This window comes from Kryptolebias marmoratus, linkage group LG14 (assembly GCF_001649575.2).
Source record: "Kryptolebias marmoratus isolate JLee-2015 linkage group LG14, ASM164957v2, whole genome shotgun sequence".
In the NCBI taxonomy this organism is placed as follows: domain Eukaryota; kingdom Metazoa; phylum Chordata; class Actinopteri; order Cyprinodontiformes; family Rivulidae; genus Kryptolebias; species Kryptolebias marmoratus.
This window is the reverse complement of record NC_051443.1, coordinates 17,707,590-17,719,773: the sequence shown is the minus strand read 5'-3', so window position 1 is coordinate 17,719,773 and position 12,184 is coordinate 17,707,590. Positions and strand designations below refer to the sequence as shown.

At 38.4% G+C, this 12,184-nt stretch overlaps 1 protein-coding gene across 1 annotated transcript; it reads left to right on the top strand.

Annotated features, from left to right (window-relative positions):
- Window positions 1–1,728: 1,728 nt before the first annotated feature.
- Window positions 1,729–12,069, top strand: LOC108232656 (prolactin-releasing peptide receptor-like). Its single transcript, XM_017410572.3, has 3 exons — window positions 1,729–1,788; window positions 6,666–7,133; window positions 9,312–12,069. Exons 2-3 carry the CDS (start codon window positions 6,697–6,699, stop codon window positions 9,943–9,945), a joined length of 1,071 nt encoding a protein of 356 aa, XP_017266061.1. The 5' UTR covers window positions 1,729–1,788; window positions 6,666–6,696; the 3' UTR covers window positions 9,946–12,069.
- The last annotated feature ends 115 nt before the right edge of the window (window positions 12,070–12,184 follow it).

Below are 12,184 nucleotides of genomic sequence, written 5' to 3'. Positions count from 1 at the left end.
CCTCGGTGTGTTTTAGCACCGTTTCATGGGCAGTTTCCCTTTGATTTCAGCACTCTCACTCATACAAATGACTCCATCTGGTTTGTAGATTTTATAATCTCCGCAGCAGCTTGCTGTTCTCTCCGAACCGCCGTAATCACGTTAAACCAGTGGTGATGTCACAGAACAGGTTTTGTCTTGACCCCTGAGGGAAAAATTGATGCTTTTTTTTATTTCTGTTCCAATATCTTGCTGACTGGCTCTCTTTTTGCAAACCTAAAAAAAGTCAAAGAAGGTGCTCCAGCTGTTATAACATTTTGTACTTTTTGCATGTATGTACATTTAAGTTGTCACGCAGGAAAAAAGAAAATGATTTTCTGAGGTTATTATCTTTTTTTTAATGTATTCAATCTGAGCCCTGTTTTTTAATGCAGTCTGCCTCTTCAAGGTCCTGTTTACATCCCTTTCTACTGACATTCTCAAACTCAAGTCACACTCATGTTGCTAAAGTTGTTGCACTTACAATGTGGAGTAAAAACTACTGATACACAAACTGTGTGTGTTTTACCTCAGTTAGCCTCCTTTTACCCCAGAAAGGTCACTTTGTGTCTGTTTACTTTTTAATACCCACGCCTCTTTTTGACATTTGGGAACTTAGAGAATGCACTAATGTCAGTCAGTGTCACCTTAAAGCCTGTGAATGCTGAAATTACAGTAATCTCTCAGCAGGACTTCAGGTCATAGTGTTCTAGACTGACTTTTTTTTTTTTTTTTAAAGCCACTTTAAAAAAAAGACCAAAACTGTCCTTGTCAGTTATGATTATAGGCCTGGCAGAGACCAAAGATATCTGAAAATGGTGGTAAAAATCTTTTGGACTCGGTTTACTTTATATTATGAACCTGAGCGGAAAAAAGTAGCAAGAGGAAAAAAGATGACAGCAAAGATAAAATTGTGTACTTTTTTTTGTTGTTGTTGCTTTGATAATTTAGATCTGTTTTGTTCAACTAAACCTTCAGAAACTTTAGGGAAACACACACAGATATCCACAGAGGCCATTAAGTTATTGCCTATCTTTTATGAGATTTCAAGCAACATTATTACAGAATATATGAAAAAAGCAACATTTCACAAGATGTAACCTTTCTAATAGTTTTTTTTTTTGTTGGCTTGCTTTGCAAAATTTAGTTATGCTTTATGTTTTATTCAAACGTAATGTCTGAAATTGTACTTTCATTTTTGGGATTTGTTTCCCCTGTCTTTTGTTGTTATTTTGTTAACTCTTTGTTGCACTGAAGTTTTATATTTTGTTTCTATGTTTCATCAGAACCAGCATTATTAGCCCAGAAGAAAAAAAGCATCAATGTGTTGTTTGATTTCCTACAAACTTCTGCACAAACAGCACATTAGAGCGTGTAAAAATAGAAAATAAAAATCAGGTAAGCAAAGCATTAATCAATACACCAATAGATGGAGTCCTGCTGCAGATTCCTGCAAACAGATAAATAATCACATTTCCATCCCGCCGCCTCTCAGTCCTGACCACTAACTAATCGCTTCCAGATCAAACGTCACTGCAGACTCCAACCCATGACATCAATCTTTTCCTGTCTCTGCCGTCTTATTGGCTCCCTGTCATTTCCACAGATATCTCAGATATCCCTCTCCTCCTGCTCCCTACATCCCTCCCCTTCTTTCTCTCTGTTTAAAACAGCAGCAGGTTCAGCTCGCTCACTGTGAAGAAGCACAACGTTAAGGTCCGTGTTCACACGTCGCACGCACTTAACTAATCTTTGTGCTGAGAAGCACAGGTAAGTTACACGATTTTATCCATTCATAGAAAAGAAAACGACAGAACAGAGCACTGTTTTCACTCATCTTATGTCATGATTTATCCTTTTGGAGCTGCATGCAGATTTGTTGTCATGTTGTTGTTTACGTGAGTGCACATGGATGTAAAATGTTAGAATAAAGTTTATAGATTTAAAAGTAGCAGAGATTTTTCTGACAAACTTTAGAATCCAGTGGCCGACATCCAGACTTCAATTAGAATCGACCAATGTTTTAACATTTTAATAAGATTCAAGTAGTTTTTCAGTGACTGACCATAAACAAATCTGTTGCAAGGACATAAATCACAACACAAAGACTTATGAGTTTAATGTTTACAGTGTTATTAAAAAAGATAATAATTACATTTCAGCAAATAAAATTCTCAGTGTACCGATGTGTCCTTCAAGATTGTACAGGTTTTTTAAATGCAGATAAAAAATATTCCATTTTAGCATTTCCCTTTTTTAAATTACACACATATATCAGTGATGTTTTTGTATTTTGGAACAGTTCTAGACTTTGTAGCCATAAATGAAGAAAACAATAATTGTGTTGAGAAAACAAGGTGAGAAAATGTCCCAGTTTTCAAAGAGGGGTCATGAAATCACCGGGAGCTCGTACGGCAACGCGCAGGTCTACCTCTGAAAGGATTCTGCAGAAGTTTCTGTGGTGGCTTTTCTGCAGATGCGCAAAGAGACGGGCAAGGCTGGGGACAGGCAGCGCAGCAGTCAGGAAGTAATGCCGAGTGCAGCTCATGACTGAAACATCAAGCCCTCCTCTGAATTTTGATGAAGTCTAACCAACAACTCACAGCGGGCAGAAATCAATGGAACCCCGCTGAAGTGACCTTACTTCACTTTAAATGTGCCTAAAAATACCAAAAAATAAAAAAAATAAAAACCCTGCTCATTGATGGTCCTCGCTGATTTCATATCAGTCAGTCTGAGATTACTGAATGAGGCCATCTTTTCAAGGTTTTCAAAAACACTTGAGATGACCTCCACTACCTGTCAGGAACACTGAAAAAAAAGAGTTTTAATAAGCTCTTGACCGTCCGCAGCACTTTTCCTCGGCTTTTTAAAACTGCATTCACTTTACAATATTTATCCCCTAGTGTATAAAACTTTTCACCCCATAAGGTTTTATTGAAAATAAGCTCTTAATGCTCAGTTACTATAAGGGAAAGTCACTTTGGGAACATCGCCCCTGAACATTTTATCTTTTGAAGCACAGGACTGTTTTGCTCATAAATAAAGTGACCTTGGTCACTGCTTTAAATCGGCACAGTTGGCGTACACTTCCTGAGCAGACAAAAAAAGGACCTTCTATAGCTTTGCCTATATGTGACAATATATATGTCGTTAAAATTCAATTCGTAGTGAAGAATATTGCATGGCGTCTAATGTATACTGTGATTTCCCCTGTTTGCTACGTTTCAATAGCAGCATAATTACCTGTAAGAAGGGAGAGGTTTTTGTTTCAGCTGTTGCAAAAAGTAATTCCTCCGTTTCTTTCTCATCCGTTTGCAAATTATGCTAATTAGAACCGCTTGTGTATGTGTGTGTGTGTGTGAATGAGATTTGTTAATGAAGAGGGAGCAGAGCCATGAAGAGTCATCGTCTGTGCTATAGCTGTAAATTATGCCATGTAGCAAACTGTGATGATGTGCAAAACACAGAAAAAGCACTTTAGCAGTAATGAATTGCTTTATATGTTGAATATTTACAAAAAAAAGCCCTCATTTTAGCTGTTGTACTTTAAATTTTAAGGTGTTATGTTTCATTCTCAACTTGCAAAATATGCAAAACATTTGGAATCTAATGCATGGCGTTAGTTTTGGACTTATCATTGTTCTTCTTCACAAAGTCTGAGAAGGATTTTTAATACTTGAATGTTTCCATTGCTACATCACCGAATCCTGTCCTTTGAGTCCTTGAAGAAGAAGAGTCCTCTTTATCAGAGGATGTTCGAGGATGTAAGTGTGTAGCCTCTGCACTCTGAAAGCTCCCACTCTTCTATTCACACACAGAAAGGCAGGCTTCTTTCAATGACACACACCTAAACATTTACAAAACTCTTCCATTAAGTGTTGTTTGGGTGAGGTCACGCGAAACCCTTCTAGACTTTTTCAATATTTAAAACTTGTTACATACGATTTTGCTTCGTAAAACTTTGCATTAGTAAGGTGAATGCAAAGCAAGCAATTATTGAAGTGATTTGGGGCTGAAGATTTATTTAAAAGTTTACCCTGGGTCGTTCCTGTTCATAAAATTCAACTCAATGCCGTTTTTTCAAAAGGTTGCCAAGCTTGGCACACTCAGTGGAGAGACCTCTTTAAACTAGTAAAATGAGAGTGCATGCAAAAACTAAATGCTCCATTTATTTTTGTTGATTTATTTCCGCGTAGATGTATATGGATGCAGTTAGAGAGGACATGGAGGTAGTTGGAGTGAGGACAGAGGACGCAGAGGACAGAGTGAGCTGGAGGAGGATAACTCGCAGTGTTGAGCCCTGAAAAGAGAACAGCTGACAAAGAAGAAGAACCTTGTGTAGCTGTAGTGAAAAATCTATAGAACAGGTTTATCATGAAGAGAGTCAATGGACTGATTATGCAGAGGTATATTTATTTGCCAGGATTTCTTTTTTAAAATTTATACAAGTAGTTTTATTAAGACAGAAGGCCCCATTCTCAAAGAAGGCCTGTTTAATGTGAACACACCTAATTAAAATCTTGTTACAAACAAATATATTTGATATACAAACAATCAAATGAAATTATCAGATAGAAATGATCAGAATACTAAAAACAAAAACAAGTTTTAAATAGTTTTTCCCCATTGCTCTTAAAACAAGTTAAAAATCCTGAAATGGAATTGAGCTGGACCGTTTCAGATCCTCTCATTCCCGGAGGAAGGAGCAGAGTAAGAACATGCCTTTTTTTCCCAAGCTCTGTTCACACTGAGGGAACTGGAAAAGGATGCAAGCGCAGGCTGTAGCTGTTGTTATATTTTTATGTGACATGTAGAAAGACAAATACGTTGGCAGAAAGTCCAGTATGGATTTGTGAATGAAATAAAACTAATTGAAAAGTGTGCATGTGGACATTGATGGCCAGTAAACCTGAGAGCACAGAGTGCAGTGATGGGTGAAGTTTGCATCCTATTATGGATAGACGGCATCAAAAGTCTGCAGGGAGCTAATAGGTGCATTCAAATACAACGTGAATAAAATCAACACAGTTAATGTGAGGTAGGTAGGTGGCAGTAACAAGCTGTTTCCTCACTTTAAATGTAAAAAAAACCTTTATTTATATGACAGAACACCATTTTTAATGTTATTTTTCCAAATATGTTCAATAAAAGAGTTAGAGGAACAATTTTCATCAAATGCACTACTAAGATATTCAGCAGAATCACCTTGTAAAGGTGCTCCTTTTTCATAGTAAGGAGAACTGCGACAATTTCTTTTTTGTTTGAAAACATATCTTTAGGTTTAGTGTTTGAGATGCAACAACTAAATTATACCAAATGCAAGCTGTAGGCAGCCAAAGAGCAGAGCAAAAATAAATAACTTCCATTAGCATAAAGATACATCAACAACATTGGGTCCCACATTTTTCATGTAAACTATAAAGAGGGAAACTCCTTAAACACAGCCTGGAAGAACACATTTTATGACACCCAGATAAGTGCAAGAGACCACTGAGCTGCGAACTATGCTTACAACCAGAAAGGTTATTAGAAAACAAGCCAATAGTTTGATCACACAGCCTCTGGCATCAGATGCCGTGATCTACAGATTCTTGTATGCCATGAAAGGCGTACAATCATGTAATCGCCTGTGAGTGCATGTTTTTGTTTGCCTGTCTGTCAAAAATATATCATGAACCAGTGAGTAGAATGTAAGGAAATTATCAGAATGAAATCATTTGATGTACATCCACAACTAATTAACTATTAGAGTGTCTGATTGCCTGATTCAAGATGGTCACAACATCCAACTGACCGTAGCAAACAAATAAAATTGATATTTTGCAGGTATTAAGCTGGAAATGAATGTGGTAATAGCCTAGATTTACCCCCAACACAAATTCTGAGAGCTATCAGATAACACAAGATCTTTGCCTGAAACCTTGGCACGCAAGGTGGCAGGTGATATACTGTATTCCTTCAAGGGATGCTTTTTTTTTTTAGTTTTAATCATAAAAAAAAAATATTTTAGGACAGAGATATATGGTTGTCCAGGTTGGCCTTAACTGAATATGATTTATGTTAGCTTAGACAAAAATGCTCTGGGCTCAACCAGGTATTACACATTTTTAATGTTCTAAAGTAAAAAAATTAATAAACTTTTCCCATCATTTAATTTCCTTCCTAATTCACCCTCAATCAGTTGATATGGTAATAAGTAGCCTAGGGATATGAAATGCATGAATAAACTAAAAACTGTGGACCTTTGCCATCGTGAATAATTCTGCAGATGCTAAAAGTGCCAAACAGTTTGCTGATTAACAATCCTTCAACATGTAAATCAGGACACAGCCTTGTCAAATGGCATTTCTCAAATGCATATTTTATCAGTGGATGTAAGATGTTCCAGCTATTTATAATGTAATGCCTTTTATAATGATCACTTTCAGTGCCCTCTGCTCTTTGCCTCTCACTGCGTCAACGTGTTGGTGTTTGTAAAAAGCATGCTTTTTCTCTAACAGTCTTCAATTTTATAAATGTCATGAACTATTTTCATTGACGTGTTGTTTACATTTTTGCATGTACCTGATAATCTGACCTTTAGAGAGGCTGTTAATGTTCTGCTGTGGCAGCTGTAAACTTGCTTCACCGTATATTTCATGCAGCGCAGGTATTGACAAACTGAGCTCCACTCCCATGGAAGGTAATCACAGTGGCTCAGCTGGAAGCTTGTTGCCACCACAGGCTTACGGGCACGTTTACGAGGTCGCCATGCAGAGCAACTCCACCAACCGCAGCTCCCAGTTTGCAGACGTGGCCCTGCTGCAGACGTTCAAGCCGCTCATCATCCCGTGCTACATGCTGGTGGTGGCGGTGGGCGTCATTGGGAACTACCTGCTCCTCTATGTCATCTGCCGAACTCGCAAGATGCACAACGTCACCAACTTCTTCATCGGGAACCTGGCCTTCTCAGACATGCTGATGTGTGTGACATGTGTCCCCTTCACTCTCGCCTACGCCTTCAACCCACATGGTTGGGTTTTCGGCCGCTCCATGTGCTACCTGGTGTTCCTGATCCAACCTGTAACAGTATACGTTTCCGTTTTCACCCTCACCGCCATTGCTGTTGACAGGTGGGTGGATTATCTCTGCACTATAAGAAACATGTTGCTTGAAATCTTATCACCTGCCACCAAAAGGCAGGCAGTTAATATCATTTTCTGTGTTTGTGTGTCTGTCTGTTAGAAGATGTCATGATTTTAATGAAACAGAGAAAATAACCACTGCATGTATATCTGCAACGGGTTTATGTTCTTTGACATTATATTTGGGCAAGAATCAAAAGGCCTCCCAGTAGAAATAAAGATAAAAAAATTGAATTCTGTCACTACAACAAATTCCTCACCTTTAACACACACTCCTCCAAATACGAGTGGAATAAAATGGCAGAGCCAGGAACTCATTAACTAACAAATGCAATCATGACTCATTCTGTACACTCGTTTGAAAATTAGGCAAATGAAGAGAGATATTGATTGGTGCATACAAATATTTCAAGATGTAAATGATTTACTTTCCCGAATCAATGATCAGGGCTTTGTTGGCCTAAAAGAAATGATCCAATTTTAATCAGCAAGCAACCCATAACAGCGTTAACTTTACACAAACAGTGCAGATGTGTCAGTCAAATCTTTGGAAACAGATCAAAATCTAATTATTCTGGTACACACACGTGCAAAAAATTAAAAACAAATAAACAGGTGGGTCCTTTAAAGACCTGCGTCCCATTAGACCGGAGCAAAAAATGCAGTGATTCACAGTAAAGCCTTCCTCTGTACTCCAGCACAAACACCCTCAACATCTCTTGTTTCACAGGGGATTACATCAATTAACATTTTTAAGCACCAGTTGAAAGCTACACCCATTGGTTGGTTCTTTTTTTTTTCTTTTAGGCACACCTGTTCAGTCCTTGAAGTTTAAAATATCAGTGATTTGTCTGATTTTTTCCCCCCATTTAGACCGCGCAGGTCACAGAGTCGGCTGTGTAAAAAATTTGATTGCCCTATTGAAAAGCACGCCATACTTCAGTGAATGCATGCTTTGGAGCTAATTAACCCATTTAACATTTCCGAGTTAACTAACCACCTGTGCAGGAGATTTGAACTTTCAGTAATTTGTGCTGCAGGGAGCTCAAGGTGGCATTAATTTATGAATTATAGGTCCTGATTAGCCAGCCATTAGAATAGACTAAAATAGAATAAAATTGAATTAGACTAGAATAGAACTTATTTTTCCTTCAGGCAAATAACCACAATGTTTCAGCAACAAAATAAATGAAATACACACAAATAAAAAGTTCATAACGAGAAAAAAAATAAGAGTGTGAATGTTGAGTGCTGATAGAGCTCAAACTGAGTCGGCAAAGCTAAAAGAAGCAAACTGCTTGGTAAAAGCTAAAAATAACAACACACTAGCTAAAAGCCAAAATGAGCAAAACACTACCTAAAAGCTAATACTGTAAAATGCTAGATAAAAGCTAAAATAAGCAGACAAAATAAGTATCTAAATGCTGGCTTGAAGCTATAAGTAACAAAAGTCTGACTGTATAGCATCATAAATTTACTGAACTGCAGTTATTCAGATTTTTATCATGACCTCATCAACCCTAAAACCACAACCCCAGCATTAGACATTTCACACACACACACATAAAATTAATACAAGTAAGGACAAGAGAAAAATTTAAACGGGTACTGAGACATATTGTCACATTGTCTAATAAGCTAACCCTACTGTTACGACGTAAGCCCCAATTTTTACTGTATAACCTGAGGCTGTACTAAAGTAAACTCAGGAAACTATTTAAATAGATGCAGCAAAAATAATTAACACTGCCTCTTACATTCATCTGATATGAAATGTTGAGCACTCATTCTGTTGTAATCATTTGTGCTCCAGTCTTTCCTCTTCACATCCAGAGTCCTCTTAATTCTTGGATAAGGTTTCTTTGTAAAACAGAAAAAGGGCTAATCTTTTCTGTCTATACAATTCTAACATTATACAACAACACAGCAAGTCATTGTGTTTCATTAACCCTATAGTTAATGGAAATAAACAGTATTATTGATGTAAGGAGAATAAATGGCATTTGGATTATTGCAGTCCAAGCAGTCCTTTGTGATACTGACACTGGACACAGTGATATGGTGATACTAATGATAAAGTCCTAATAAGAAATGTTAACACACAAACACTGATATAAATGTGTATATGTGGTACCTTTACAAAGCTCTGTTTTCACTTTATTGCAGATATTATGCAACCGTTCACCCTCTGAAGAAGCGGACCACGGTGGCGACCTGTGCCTACGTCCTCACTGGGATCTGGCTGCTGTCCTGTGGCCTGGTGGCGCCCGCGGTGACTCACACCTACCACGTTGAGTTCAAGGAGGAAGGCTTCACCATCTGCGAGGAGTTCTGGCTGGGTCAGGAGAAAGAAAGGCGGGCTTACGCATACAGCACCTTGTTGATCACCTACGTTCTTCCGCTGTCGGCCGTCTTCGTTTCGTACCTCTGCATCACCGTCAAACTGAAGAAATGCGTCGCCCCTGGCAACAGGACACAAGACCAGGTGGGCGTTCACCAGGCCCGGAAGAGGAAGATCTTTCGCCTGGTTGCACTTCTAGTGTCTGCCTTTGCGGTCTGTTGGCTTCCTATTCACGTGTTCAACGTGCTCAGAGACATTGACATTCACCTGATCAACAAGCGCTACTTTTTACTCATCCAGCTGCTGTGCCACCTGTGCGCCATGAGCTCCTCCTGTTGCAACCCTTTCCTCTACGCGTGGCTACACGACCGCTTCCGCTCTGAGCTCCGGAAGATGCTGAAGTGCCATCATCGCATCGGAGTCCCAGACAGTCACTGCGCTGCAGGCGTCGTTTTATAATCATCCCTTTAGTTCAATTAAAGCAGCTCACCTCTTCTGATGAAAGCGTTGGCCTCCATGTTCATCTCTTCATCGTATAACTGTAAATCAGCCACCAGTTACGCTGTGACGATGAGGGGCCAGCTCTGCCTTGATGCCCCTGCAGGAACTGACCTACTTTTTGACAGGTTTGTAAACAAAATGATAAGTGGTGTTCACAGGAGGAAGTTGGCCATGACATTTTCTTTTAAAAAGCTTTCCACTGCTTTCAATCATGTTTTTTGTCAAAACAACAACAACCAATTCTCTGGTGAAATTCCTACCTTTGTTCCTTACATTTTGGGGTCTAAATGAAGAGTCAGAAATACTGAGGAATCGAGCTTGGCCCAACTTTTGGCAGAACCAGCTGTTTTATCTTTCTTTTTTAGGCAGGAAATGCCTGGAACCAGTTCTAAATTAGATATACTTACCTTTTGATTTAGAGTTATAATACTTTAAAGCGAGTTCTGTGGAAAGGTTATGAACAGTTATCATCTTACCGGTTGTTGATAACTTATTAAATGGCTTCAGTTTGGAGGAACTGAGTTTACTTCTGACCGGATAGATGAGCTAAAGGCTTGTCCGAGCATGGCCAAGACCAAAATTGATCGTTACCGTCTTTAGACAACTCAAAAATTTCAAAGCGGTTCATGCAAAGCTGGATAAATCCTGCAGCACTTCTGACAGGAATACTTTAATATTTCTGCTAGATTAACTGTGTAATAAACTGGTGAGGGGAAAGGTTTATGAAATAGTGTACCATTACGAATTATTGAGACTGGAATTGTTTTAAGATGGCCTTATGTGAACTCGCCAATCTGATCACAACACATCTGATCTTTTTTCTCCAAACTGAGGTCATTCAAAAAGCTATCTGCAACAAGTAAGATGTTATTTGTTCATAACTGTTCCACAGAACCCTACTTTAAAACATCTGAACAAGCTCTTTAAGCTATAAATTGATTTAAAAAAAATAAAAGAAAAAGAATAATTTTGTTCCTGATATAAGCAATAAAAGTAGAATCAATTTGTTGAGACAATCTGTGGTGTGCATCTTCTGTGGATCATAATTATATTCCAACCTGTAGAAGGTTCATTATCTGAACTGTCAGGGGGTCATTAGGTGAGAGGTCAGTTTTTGCAGAGTACGATGATTCAGAAATATGCTTTATTTAAGTTAACATGGTGCTAATACTGTCGATATAAGATGAAACATTTAACCTATACACGGGAAACATGAATGTAAGCTACAAATATGGGCTTTAGTGTTTTTTTAGGAACAGTTTAGAAAAGATGAGTCCTGCTGAATGTTATTATCAAATCCGAAAGTACCAATAAGAAGTCAGAGAAGGTTGTGTTTGGTGAAAAAAGTGTAGCTGTACGTGACATGTAGAGCAAATGAATTCATCAGTTTAAATTGTATTTGGAAATGGTCACTGCAAAATGTGACTCTAGCGTCATGCCAGATGTGATTGTTATGTCCTTCTTAGAGCAGCGTGGAGTAAAATTCACAGAGCTGTCGCCTCGAGGCGTTCATTTTCTCCATGCCAGCAGCTTACAAATTTACACCAACATATAAACCGTCAAATCATTTCCGATAGCATGCTTATTAAATTGGCTACAATAAAAAAAAAACAAAGTCCAACCATGATGTTGTGGATGTTGACTCCGTGATACGTTTTGTGCTGTGTGTGTGTTCTGCTGTTTTGTGGGGTTTGGGGGGAGTTTGTGCAAAACTCACAAGGTTGATTCACGTTACATTAATAAACATGAATGCAAATCAGTCCTGGAATAATTATAGCATTAATTATCGTTCCTGCATCTGAGAGCTGACAGCAGATGAGCTGCCAGGTCGTATGAACTGTCCAGTTTCATTAGTGTGTTTACCTTCCATCCCTCATGTTCGGTCATGTTCTTAGTTTCTGTTTACAAATTTGTCTCCTGCCAAGACTCATCACTGCAGCAGAAATAAAACGGCAAAATCAACGAGCCGGAAGAGTAAATAAAACTGACTCCACTGTAGGTGTAAACCATTGTTATCATTGTTACATTTGCCGTTTGATGTAAGTGTTTATGTAAAGAAATGTATAATTTGATGTGTTGCATGTTGTATTGTGTGTAAATAAAACCACAGGTCTGATAAGATCTGTTTCAGATCAGTGTGTTATGGTCCAAGCACAGCCACACAGCTGAATTTACTGATTGAAAGCTGAGGAAATGA

Coding starts and splice junctions, on each gene's coding strand:
- LOC108232656 (XM_017410572.3), top strand. CDS start 6,697: ATGGAAGGTAATCACAGTGGCTCAGCTGGAAGCTTGTTGCCACCACAG. Junction 7,134..9,311: donor ACCGCCATTGCTGTTGACAG/GTGGGTGGATTA, acceptor ACTTTATTGCAG/ATATTATGCAACCGTTCACC.